Source organism: Suricata suricatta, chromosome 11 (genome assembly GCF_006229205.1).
Source record: "Suricata suricatta isolate VVHF042 chromosome 11, meerkat_22Aug2017_6uvM2_HiC, whole genome shotgun sequence".
Taxonomy (NCBI): Eukaryota; Metazoa; Chordata; class Mammalia; order Carnivora; family Herpestidae; genus Suricata; species Suricata suricatta.
In genome coordinates, this window is record NC_043710.1 from 4,702,262 (window position 1) to 4,713,803 (window position 11,542).

General features: G+C 59.8%; 1 protein-coding gene across 5 annotated transcripts; it reads right to left on the reverse strand.

Annotated features, from left to right (window-relative positions):
• Nucleotides 1-4,571: 4,571 nt before the first annotated feature.
• On the reverse strand, nt 4,572-11,309 carry TBC1D10C (TBC1 domain family member 10C). 5 transcript variants are annotated; one of them, XM_029915028.1, is made up of 10 exons: nt 10,597-11,309; nt 10,130-10,308; nt 9,310-9,409; nt 8,974-9,081; nt 8,779-8,885; nt 8,464-8,578; nt 7,798-7,863; nt 7,486-7,675; nt 5,576-5,730; nt 4,572-5,256 (listed from the first exon to the last, which is right to left on the reverse strand). In XM_029915028.1, the coding sequence occupies exons 2-10, from the start codon at nt 10,279-10,281 to the stop codon at nt 4,909-4,911; spliced, it is 1,341 nt and encodes a 446-aa protein (XP_029770888.1). In that variant the 5' UTR covers nt 10,282-10,308; nt 10,597-11,309; the 3' UTR covers nt 4,572-4,908. The 5 variants fall into 5 exon arrangements, with proteins under 5 accessions (XP_029770888.1, XP_029770887.1, XP_029770889.1 ...); XM_029915027.1 differs by having other exon boundaries at nt 10,580-11,309; XM_029915029.1 differs by lacking the exon at nt 10,597-11,309 and adding an exon at nt 10,399-10,498.
• Between the last annotated feature and the right edge of the window lie 233 nt (nt 11,310-11,542).

Sequence of the window (11,542 nt, forward strand, 5' to 3'; positions counted from 1 at the left end):
CTTGATCCGCTCATCAGGTGATGGACATTTAGGCTCTTTCCATGTTTTGGCTCTTGTCGACAGTGCCGCTATGAACATTGGGGTACATGTGCTCCTATGCATCAGCACTTCTGTGGCCCTTGGGTAAATCCCTAGCAGTGCTATTGCCGGGTCATAAGGGAGTTCTATGGATAGTTTTTTGAGGAACCTCCACACTGTTTTCCAGAGCGGCTGCACCAGTTTACATTCCCACCCACAGAGAGACAGAGTGTGAACAGGGGAGGGACAGAGAAAGAAAGAGACACAGAATCTGAAGCAGGCTCCAGGCTCTGAGCTAGAGATCTGCACAGAGCCTGATGTGGGGCTTGAACCCATGAATGTGAGATCATGACGTGAGCTGAAGTTGGACACTCAACCGACTGAGCCACCCAAGCGCCCCCAGAAAACAAATTGTTTAAGGAATTTATTTCTGAGGGGCACCTGAGCGGCTCAGTAGGTTAAGCATCTGACTTGGGCTCAGATAGTGATCTTGCATTTCTCAAGTTTGAGCCCCACATCTTGGTTTTCAGTTGTCACAGTGGAGCCTGCTTTCAGATCCTCTGTAACCCCTCCTCCCCACCCCCACCACCTCTCCCCTGCTTGTGCACATGTTGTCTCTCTCAAAAATAAATAAACATTTAAAAAAATGAATTCATTTCTGGGAGAGCTGAGACTAAGTCTCGGTTTGGCAAAGTGGGGCTTAGCATAAGCATCTCCATTTTGAGCCTCTTGGTTTGTTTTTTTTTTTAATGTTTATTTATTTAGAAAGAGAGACCGCGCGTGAGCAGGGGAGGGGCAGAGACAGAGGGAAACACAGAATCTGAAGCAGGCTCCCAGCTCCGAGCGGTCAGCACAGAGGCCGACGTGGGGCTCAAACTCACCGGCCACGAGATCATGCCCTGAGCCGAAGTCAGACACTTCACCGACTGAGCCACCCAGGCGCCCTTTGAGCCTCTTGTGTTTAACACTGTGGACTCAGTTTTTTCATCCTCACATGGGGATTGTGATGCACACTTTAGCCCAGGCTTTGACTTTGTCCCGGGTGCTGTGCGGAGGGCTTTCTATGCTGTCTGTCACTTAACCCTGCGAGGCGGCAGTTACGAGTCTCTGCCTCTTCCAGATGAGGAAAGCGAGGCTCAGAGAGGTGGGGTTACTTGCCCGAGGTCACACCGCTGGTGACAGGCAGGGCCGGGGTCCTCCATCTGTCCAAGTGTCTTCACACACGCACAGAGAGCAGCGTGGCTCTGTGCACACTCCCCGCTCGCTGGCCCTGGCCGGGCACCAGCTGTCATGGCGTTTGCCTTGTGGTTGCAGGCAGGAAAGTCAGGGTTGGGCAACTGCCACAGAGGCCCCGGGGCTTGGGGCAAGCAGGCTGGCAGGGTGGCTCTGCCCCGTCTCTGCCCCGAAGACCCCGTGTCGGAGGCTGAGCCGAGCCAGCTCATGGTGGGTGAGGGAGGCAACATGCCAGCTGCTGCCCAAACCAACTGAGCAGTAATCATCATCATAACGTGACTGATAGAGCGACCTTGGGGCTGGGGTGAGAGCTAAGATCATTTCATTATCTGCAGGAGAAAACCAGGGCTCAGAGAGTAAGAGGCATTTCCTGTGTAGGGGCTTTGCAGGGAGCCCAAGTTTGGCTTCTGGACAGCGTGGGGAGGGGGGACCGCTGGGGTGGGGGACAGAACAAGATGGTGGGGATCCACCTGCCCTTCCACTTTTTTTAAGTTTGTTTATTTATTTTAAAACGTTCAGGGGCGCCTGGGCGGCTCAGTCGGTTAGGCCTCCGACTTTGGCTCAGGTCAGATCTCACATGCGTGGGTTCGAGCCCCGCATCGGGCTCTGTGCTGACAGCTAGCTCAGAGCCTGGAGCCTGCTTCCGGTTCTGTGTCTCCTTCTCTCCCTGACTTTCCTCTCTCATGCTCATGCTTTCTGTATCGAAAATAAATAAAACATTTAAAAAAAAAATAAAATGCTCAGCTATTTTGAGAGACAGAGAGGGCACAAGTGGGGAAGGGGCAGAGAGAGAGGGGGGCAGAAGATTTGAAGCAGGCTCCTTGCTGACAACAGTGAGCCCGAAGCGGGGGCTCGAACTCACAAATTGTGAGATCGAAGTCGGCCGCTCAACAAACTGAGCCACCCAGGCCTCCCTGTTTATTTATTTTTAAGCAATCCCTCCACCCACTGTGGAACTCAAACTCATGACCCCAAGATCAAGAGTCACATGCTCTTCCAACTCACGTTGAGCCAGCCAAGCGCCCCTGCCCTTCCACTTTTTTTGCCAGGCTCCCACTCCTGTCCCTTAGGCTGTCCCAGGCCAATGGACATCGCCGGCAGCCATCCCCGTTGCAGTCCCTACGGGCCGAGTGCTCTTAGATGCATGGCTTGCCTTCCCTGCACCCCTTTCCAAGCAGGTTTGTTGGGAGCTACCAGGTTTACTGAGTATGGTTGTGCAGGTCGCTTACTGCACAAAGGTACCCAGCTCAGTGGTGACTTCCCCTCTCCCACATGGGGCTGCATGTGCCTGGAGGAGACGGGCCTTTTCCCAACTAGCCTACAGGTGTCATAGGGGCTAGCATAGCGTGCAGTAAAGTGTTTACATGAGGTGGGGCTAGTTGTCTTCTGTGGACACCTCCCCCCGCCCCACTTGGCTCAGGCTCCTCACATAGAGGGCTGGTAACGGCACCTGCCCAGAAAATGCCTCCCTGAGCAGAAAAGGCAGCAATTCAGTCCCAGCCGGAGGAGTCCTGCTGAAGACCATTTGCCCCTAGACCGTGGGCCCCACCATGGCCTCCCTCCCAGCCTCACGACAGAGGCCGCGGGCCCCGGGCGGAAGTGCTGCTGCCCAGCTTCCCCACTCTCCCAGCAGAGGCGCTGAGCCCACGAAGGGCAGGGAGTTCATGGGCAGCTCCCCCCACCCTGCCTGCTGCAGAGACTGCATTCGATGCCTTAAGACTGAGGTGCTGTCTAGAACTCACTGAGCCCTGGGGCACCTGGGTGGCTCAGTTGGTTAAGTGTCTGGCTCAGGTCATGATCTTGAGGTTCATGAGTTCGAGCCCCGCGCCAGGCTCTGTGCTTGCTCTCTCTCTCAAAAATAAAGAATTTTTAAAAAAGACTTCACTGAGCCCTGTACCCTAGTGGCTCTGGCCCTCACTGTGATCTTGGGCTGGGCACTCAGCTTCACCAGCCTCCACTTCCCCTTTCTCCAGTGAGGCTATCAGTGCTCCCTGCAGTGGGGAGGGGCGGAGGGTCTGAGAAAGTATTCTGGGAACTGCAGATGAGTGGGTTATTGTCAGACTACAAGTGCTTTAGTGGGGTGGGGTAGGGAAGCGGTGGGAGGGGGGGCTTGGAAGCTCTTTCTAACTCCTAGGGGTCCAGCTGCTGCCCCACATTCCAAGGGGCTGGGACTCCGTCTGGGGCAGGGCTAGGGGAGTGGGTGGGAGCAGGAGAGAGAACACCCCCAGGAGGACAGACCTGGGTGGGTGCCCGGTTGTAGGAGGCAGGTTCATGGCTGCCGGTATGGAGGCAGCGGTAAACCTTGGGTCTGCCATGGGCAGCAAGGTCTTGGTCATGTTCCCTCCCCTTCTGAGGCTCAGTTTCCTGCAAGAAACTTCTCAGATCTGGGTCCGGACCTCTGTGTTTTCTCTTCCAGGCTGTAGGCTCCTTGGGTGCAGGATGGTTGGCCCCAAACTCAGGGCCTGGCCAGGCACATAATAAGCACTCCATGAACATGCATAAGAGCAAATACATCCTCACAACCTCCTGGCCCCGTCACCGGAACACTCCACATCAGGGGTCTGACCAGAGGCCAGGCCAGTGTTCCAGCACATTGGGAGGAGCAGATTGAACAGTCCACCATTTAAGTGGGAGTCCAGATGCTTTGTCTGGTGCTCCGGAGTCCCAACACACCCTCCACCCTCCACCCTGCAGGGGAGGGCCTCCGGGAGGCAGGGCCCTGGGGAGCGGCACCGTAGGGACACAGCCTGCATCGGAACCAGCCCTGTTGTCCTGGCGATGGCTCACGTCCCAGGCACCCCAGGCACCCACGGGGGCAATTATTGAATGTGGGAGGGAGTTTCCATGGTGGCAGTCCCGAGTGGGTGCAGCCAAGGCTTCGGAAGGGGGCAGGGGGCCTTTGTCTTGGCACAGTAGGCTTTTGTTCTTGCCTGCCTGTCTCCGAGGACCAGACCAGGACCATGGGTGGGGACAGACGAGTTAGAGTACCCCGGTCCTTCGGGGTCCCGAACCAGCCTTGGGGGAGGAGAGGAATAGGGCATAGAGCCCCCTTCCGGGCCCAGTGTCTACCTGGGGAGCCCTCCTTCCACAGGTGCCAGCGCCGTATCTGCCCCCGAGAGCCTGGGCAAGGCGGCCTACCATTGGCTCCCGTTGCTGGTAAACACCTTTCATCAGCCAATGGGCAGCCTCAGGGTATCCTGTGGGCATCAAACCAGGGCTGGCCCGGGAGAGGCAGGGCTGTGAGGGGGTGAGGGTGGGAGTCCAAGGGGCAGCTGGTTTGGAGTCGGGGGTGGAGAGCATGAAACCCAACTCCGTCCAGGTTTCTGCTCAGTCAGACTTTATTCTAGGCCTCCCCAGGAGCCCTTCGGGGGCCCCCGGCCCAGCCAGCTGCCCTTAACCCCACCGTTCCTCAGCGCCGGCTTCCGTTCTTGCGATGCCCGGGCACCAGGACAGCTCCGGGGGAGGACGGCAGGTCTGGACCCCTGACACCACACCGTGTGACCTTCCTTCATCCTTGTGTCTGACACGGTCCAGGGGAAGGGAGCTGAGCGGCCACATCCCAGCGGTAAAGTGCGGTGCCCATTCGTGAGGCAGGCATCAGCCCCTCAGGCGCCTGGGGGCAGGGGACGCCGAGTCCGTGCCTCAGAAGTGAGACCTTCAGAACCGGGTATCCAGGAAGGAGGTGGAGCCTCGATGAGACCTGGGGGGGCCCTCAATAGGAGGGCCCCTGGCGCGGGTCAGGAGCCCATGGAAAGTCTTGCCTCGGGTCTGGGGCTTACGCCGTGGTGGCCTCGGCTCCTCCGGCGGCTGCACCACTATTCGGGGCACCTCGGGCCTGGTGTCTCCCCGCACCCCTGCCAGCTGCTGGGCCTCAAAGATGGCTTGGGCCCCAGGCAGGCGGGCCTGCGGCCTCGGGGGTGGCCCGGACGTTGACTGGGGCAGCTGGGCCAGCTGGGCCCTGACCTCCCGCTGCAGGTCCTGCTCCGACAGGGCCACGCTGTGTACCTGTGAGGAGTGGTTGGTACTGAGTGTGCCCGGACTGGGGGCGGGGGGGGGGCCAGGAAACAATGAGGTCCCCACAGGGCGGGCAGGACACAGCCCCAGGAAGTGGCTGAGGGCTGAGGGACTGACAGCCAGACTCACTAAGGGAACCACAGAAAGCCACTTGAAGCCTGGGGTTTTCACATTCTCTGCTGCTCAGAGGACAGGAACTGAGCCCCCCCCCCTCGGGGGTCTCACTCTGACTTCCTGCTGTGAGACTCCATTTCCCCCAATTGAGCAGCAGAGGCTGAGCCACTGTGGAAGGCAGGCAGGGCGCACCCACCTGGGACATGAAGACCTCCTCCTGCAGCTGGGCGGGGGGGATGGCTCGTAGGGCACCGAGTGTCTCCAGGAGGCCCGGGCAGGCCAGGCGCTGTTCTGCGCTGCCCAACGCCAGGCGCACCAGCGTCAGCCCCACACGGAACAGCACCTTCACACCTGCGGGCCAGGGGCTCACTCAGCACAGGGCCAGCCCTGGCCCTCCTCCGTTGTGCACCTGAACCTGCCCTCGGCTGCACTCCTTCCACCCTCCGGCAGCTCTGCAGCCTTGACTCAGACCAGGAGCAGTGAATGACAGCGGGACTGCGACGTGGGGGCACCGATGAGTAAGTCCCTGCAGCGCAGACACGTCGGGGCAAAGCAGCCAGGGGCTGCCGACACCTCACCCAAGCCCGTTCTCCGTGCCTCGGCGCCTCGGCCTCACAAGGAAGGGCCAAGTGTGTGTCAGTTAGAGTCCGTGACCTTCTTGTTCTAGAGAGATCCCAGCCAGAGCTCTTCATCCCTGAGCCAAAAGTACAGTGCACACGGGCACGTGCACAGACACACACACACACACACACACACACACACACACACACACACACACGGGTGTACACTCTCAGACCCTCTCGGGTGTGTTCCTGGAGCCTCGGAATCCCTCCTGGGCAGCCTAGAGCCTGGGGACCAGTGAGGCCCAGTGACGACTCTGACTCAAAAAAAGATGATACAACCACTCATATCATCATCATGATCCAAGGCAGCCCCTGACAGTGCCTGTCCCATCCTCAGGAGAGAGGGCACAAGAGGGCTCGGCCAACTGATCCAGTCCCGCCTGCCCGGCCCTGGAGGTCCGAGGCTGGAGGGGTGGTGACATGGAGATGGCAACCTGAACACCTGCAGTTAGAGCTCTCACGGGACCTCGGGCAACTGGGCACACAGTAGGTGCTCAATAAATGCACTGATTGATTTCTACCCTTTTGTAGTGGTACCGTCAGACAATGGAACACAAGGCAGGTGGGTTACTGAGGGGGAGGCCGAGGCAGAGCCCCAAAGTCCTAAGAAGTCCAGCTCAGCTGCGCCCTGACTCCACTCACTCTTGGCCCAACCTCCCTGGCTTCATCCCTCTCCACGCCCACACCCCCCAAGCCATCTGTAGCCAGGACCCTGTGGACAGTCTCTCCCAGCCTCCCAGCCTCCACGAGAGCCCTGCAAGTGTGTCTCCCCCTGGAGAGGACAAAAGAATCTTGAAAAGAGCACTCTCCTCCTCCTGCTCCCCTATCACTCTGTCTTATCCCTTGTTTTATTTTCTTCATGGCACTTATGACATTCTATAAATATCTACTTTTTTTTAAGTAAGCCCTATGCTCAGTGTGGGGCTTGAACTCAAGTCCCTTAGATCAAGAGTCGCATGCTCTAGGGAGGGGCCGGCCAGGCGCCTCTATAAATATCTTGTTAATTTGGTCCCTGCTGTCTCCCATCCCCACCCCCATCAGAATGCAGCGATCACTCTGGGGATCCCAGTATCTGCCTGGCACCCAGTGCCCATCAGGGCTCCAGGATGAGCGCCGTTACATTTCTACTGGCCGCGTCCCTGCCACTGGCCATGCCTACTGAGGCCAGTCCCTGACTGGCTCTGCTGCAGTGATCTCCCCAGCTTTCCTGGGGCGGGGTGGGGGGAGCCTCACTGGCCCCAGCCCCCACCCCAGGCAGAGCCCTCTCTGCCTAAGGGGGTCTCATCACAGGGGCAGAGCTGCGGCTGCAATGTTCCCCCGGCGCCAACCCGACGCCATCACCCTCAACACAGCCTGGCACCCACACCCGGGGCCAGGATTGGCAGCGTCAGGTGGCGCCAGGCAGAGCTGGCGCGCTCGTCCCCCTCCTCCCCTGCGCACCCCCAGGCTCCCCGCCCCAGCCCTGCCTGCAGCGGCCACTCACCCTCACTGAGGAAGGCGTCCCAGACGCGCAGCACTGTGGGGAAGGGCAGGGAGCGGGCGAAGAGGCACAGGAACCACTCGGGCAGGTACAGCAGGGGCCCGACGCCCGCCTGCTGCAGGTGCTTGTGCACGCGCGGGAGCAGCCGCCGGAGCAGGGCTGAGAACACCTGAGCGTCCAGCTGGACCGCCTCCTGCAGCGCCGCTAGCCGTCAGCACCTCCACTCCCGAACCCCGGGCTCTGCCCCTCTCAGTCCCTAGGCCCCTGCCTGCCCAGCCCCTCCCCTGTGCCCTCCTGCCCACTCCAGCCTCTCACCATGTGGGGCCCATAGTAGCCAGGGAGGTAGACCTCGCAGATCTGCACCAGGCACCAGAAGGCCTCCTGTGGGAGGGGCACAGGCCATGAATGCCGGCACTGAGGGGACCACAGAGGGAGGCGCAGGGCAGGGGAGAAAGGAGCACAGGAGAGGGGCTGTGAGTCGAGCCTGAAGCCTAAATGCAGCGCGAACTCAGGCTCTTACCAAAAAGCCTCCTCACTGCGCAGAGGCCTCGGAGGGGTTTAGGAAGTTGGAAGTCACAGGCCTCACAAATATTGATTTTCAGAGTCACAGAGTTGGGGCTCACTGGTCAAGGGTTGGGAGGGTCCCGCAGTTCAAGTCCTGAGCTCTTGGGGTCATTAGGGTCAGAAATCATGGTCACGGGGCTCAAAATCAGGAGCTGTGAGGTCAAGGTGATGACATCAGATTCTGAGATCACTGGAGCAGGGGACAGGGGCCAAGGGTCCCAGGTTTCTGGAGTCAAGGTCGTTGGGCTTGAAGGTCATGGAGGTTGGCGGTCATGAGGCCCCAGGTCACTAGGACAGGATCTGGGAGTCAAGGATCCCAGGTCCCTGAGTCTGGAATCCCTGAGGTCGGGGGTCACGGATCACTGAGGTTGGGGTGTCAGGGTCTCGAGTCCCTGGTGCAGGGTCTAGGGCACTCACCTCTGGGGGCAGATGCATGAGCAGCACCGCAGCCACAGGGCCCTGGGCCTGGCAGTAGCCTTGTTCCGGCCGATGCAGCGTGTAAGCCTTGAGCACCTGCAGGAGCCCCTGCTGCCTGTGCCGAAAGACCCGTTAGGGGGCGGTCCTCCAGGAACCCTGCCTCCACCCACCGGGCAACCTCTTCCTAGGCCTCAGCCCCCAACGGGCTTCACTGGGTCCCCTGAGACATAAAGATATAAAGTTGAGGTGGGGGCCTGGGCTGAAGTCCCTGTGGGTTGTGAGGCTGGAGGTCCCTGGGGTTCACTGGCCTCCTACCCATGACCCTGAGGTGACACAAACATCTCGTGCAGAGGAAATTGGCGGTGCAGGTCCCTGCTGATGGTCTCCATCCACTGCGGGTCACCAGGGGCCTCGGCCAGTTCCTGTGGGTGGACAGGAAGGTGGGTGTGAGGGCTTGGAGTGGCCAGGGGCTCCAGAAAGGGCAGGCAGGGGCCCTGCCAACTCCATTACCTTATAGGTGTCGGGGCTGTTCTTCTGACACACGTGGGCCCCGCACAGCAGAGGCCAGCACCGGGCCCGCAGGGCAGAGGGGATGCCTTTCCGGCACTGCATCTTTACCTGCGGGGCAGGCCAAGGGGCCCCGTTAAACAGCCAGGCCAGCCTCTCCTGCTTCTGTTGGCAGGTCCCCAGCCCCATCCTGCCATGGGGCAAGGGTCACTTTGGGCAGTAGGGGAAAAAGGCAGGAGGTGCTGGGATCCCGGAGGGGTCAAATTTGCCAGGGCGTGGGCAAAGGCAAAGGGGGCTGAGCCGAAGGGCTTTGGTGAGGGGGGACCATGCTCCCCTCACCTTCTTGTACCGCCGAGACATGGTTTTCTCCCAATGTGAGGTCATCTCCACCCACTTCATCTCTCGCTGGCGTATAAGGTCTGCAGGAGGGTGACCTGGCCTGAGGGCACATGACACAGGTGTCAAGGTGTGGACTAGCTGTTACCCACATCTGTCACCCTTCATGCCACCCAGGTAAACTCAGTCCCTGGCCCTGGCGATCTCTGGGGAGACCTGGGGGTTGACCTGTCACCCAGGAGTTGCCGGTGGTTGTCATAGCGACAGGAAAGGATGTGGCTCTGATGTGGGTAGAAGCAGGAGAGACTGAAGGGGGTGTGTAGGTATGTGTTGGGGGAGGGGCTGGCTGGCTGTCCCCCAGGGCAGGAACACAGACAACTTGTAAGAGAAGCTAAGTGGACCGAGTCCCAGACTAGAAGCCAGGAGTCCTGAGTTTGAATTTGGTTCTATTTGGTCTGCGGTGTGACCTCGGGCAAGTTCCTATAAGCACTTGTTTTCCTGTCTGTATACAGGGGAAGGGAGAGGGTGGGGGAAGAGGTGCGGGTTCTTTGGTTAGGTTCTGGGATTACTGGGGCAGAGATTAAAAGGGGAAGGATGTTTGGCCTTAAGGATCGGTGCAAGGCATTGGAGGTTCAGGGTGAAAGAGACATATTAGGGACACTCCTGGCTTTAGGATTTTAGCTGGAGTGTGACTAGGGGTGACACTGGCTGAGTCCCCAGGCCCTCTAGAACCCTCGAGGTTGAGCCTCACTCTAAAATTGAGCCCTCAGCCCCCCATCTTCAGCTCCAGCACGCCGCTGCCCCCCATCCCTTCCCCACTTACCCTGGCTCTGCTGAGCTGCCCCCAATGAAGCCATAGCGGTCAGCCTGGCGATATGGGCCGGGCCCACTCAGCTCTGAGTCAGATCCCAACGAGCTAGAGTCATCCTGCAGCTCCGAAGTTTGCACCAAGTCCTCCCCCAGGGCCTGGGCCATGGTGCCCCAGTCCCCTGCCACGGCAGGCTGCAAGACGCGGGGAGAGCCAGGGTGAGAGGCAGCTCCTGACCGGCCTGGGGCCTGGGCTCCCATCCGGCCCGGCCCCAGCCCGGGCACCTGGCTGTGGGGTTCTGAAGGAAGAGGCTTCAGGGTATCTCAACGCGCTCTTTCTGTCCCCTCTTTTATTGGGGGAGGGGAGGGTGGGCCCTGAAGTGGCAGAAAAGCTAGGCCTCTGCATAGAAGCCCAGCCCCAGGCCCAGCCCCAGGCCCAGCCCCTGCCCCCCCAAGCCCAGCTTACCTCCTGCTGCACCTCACCTCCTCCTCTCACTTCCTCCTCAGTGGCAGACAGCAACCCGCTGGGGGGCCCCTCCCACACCCCCTCTCGAGTTGGGGGGGGTCACCTCTTCCTCTCTGAGGCGCTTCCGGTCTGCCCCAGTGCTGTGGGCTCCCCGTGGGCCCCGAGGGCTGGATGGCTGCAGGTTTAGGCTTCTGTCCCGGGTGCGAAGGGGCCAGGGCTCACCAGAGGTTACAGAGGCCAGGCCACCTCCAGTTTTGAGGTTACAGGCATGTAAAGCAACTCAGGATTCTAGCGAGAATCATGGCTTATTATAGTTTGCTCTTTACAAAGTAATGCTTTGAACACACGCACATAAGGCACCGTTATTATGCACTCAAGAGGCGATGATGGAACATAAAAAATATTAATTTAGCGTGCACCACAGTGTGGGCCCAAATGGGCTCTGCGTTCAGCGACGGGTGTCTGGGTCTGGCCAGCTGCCTGGGGGCCGCAAAGACTCAGGAAGTAAAGGTCCTCCATGAATGTGAAGCTGGGGTCTTGGCCCAGCCCCTTGCTATCTCGGAGCCTCAGTTTCTTCTTCTGCACGTTGACGACGTAATCCGTAGTGTATAGGGAGACAGTTACTAACGTGCTCACACCACACTCCCGCCCAGGACGGGAAGGACTGGGCACCCTTTGATAGAGAAAAACAACTTCCACACTACTTCCGGTCCCATACCCTCGGAACGGGACTCGGTAACTCCTCAGGGTAGGGACCAGACTCAACCCCGCCCCACCAAGCCCCACCAAGCCCCACCAAGCCCCACCAAGCCCCACCAAGCCCCACCCACTGGCTGGGCTCCGTCCTGAGCGTACCAAACTCAGCCCAAGCCCCGCCCTACCCCATGCCCCGCCCCCAGGCCGTGGCGGCCGCTGCTCCCGGCGTCCGGCGGGGGCGCTAGAGCGCGGGGGCGGGGCGCGCGG

Coding starts and splice junctions, on each gene's coding strand:
- TBC1D10C (XM_029915026.1), bottom strand. CDS start 10,374: ATGGGAGCCCAGGCCCCAGGCCGGTCAGGAGCTGCCTCTCACCCTGGC. Junction 9,410..10,129: donor GGCAGCTCAGCAGAGCCAGG/GTAAGTGGGGAA, acceptor ATGTGCCCTCAG/GCCAGGTCACCCTCCTGCAG. Junction 8,886..8,973: donor ACAGCCCCGACACCTATAAG/GTAATGGAGTTG, acceptor GTCCACCCACAG/GAACTGGCCGAGGCCCCTGG.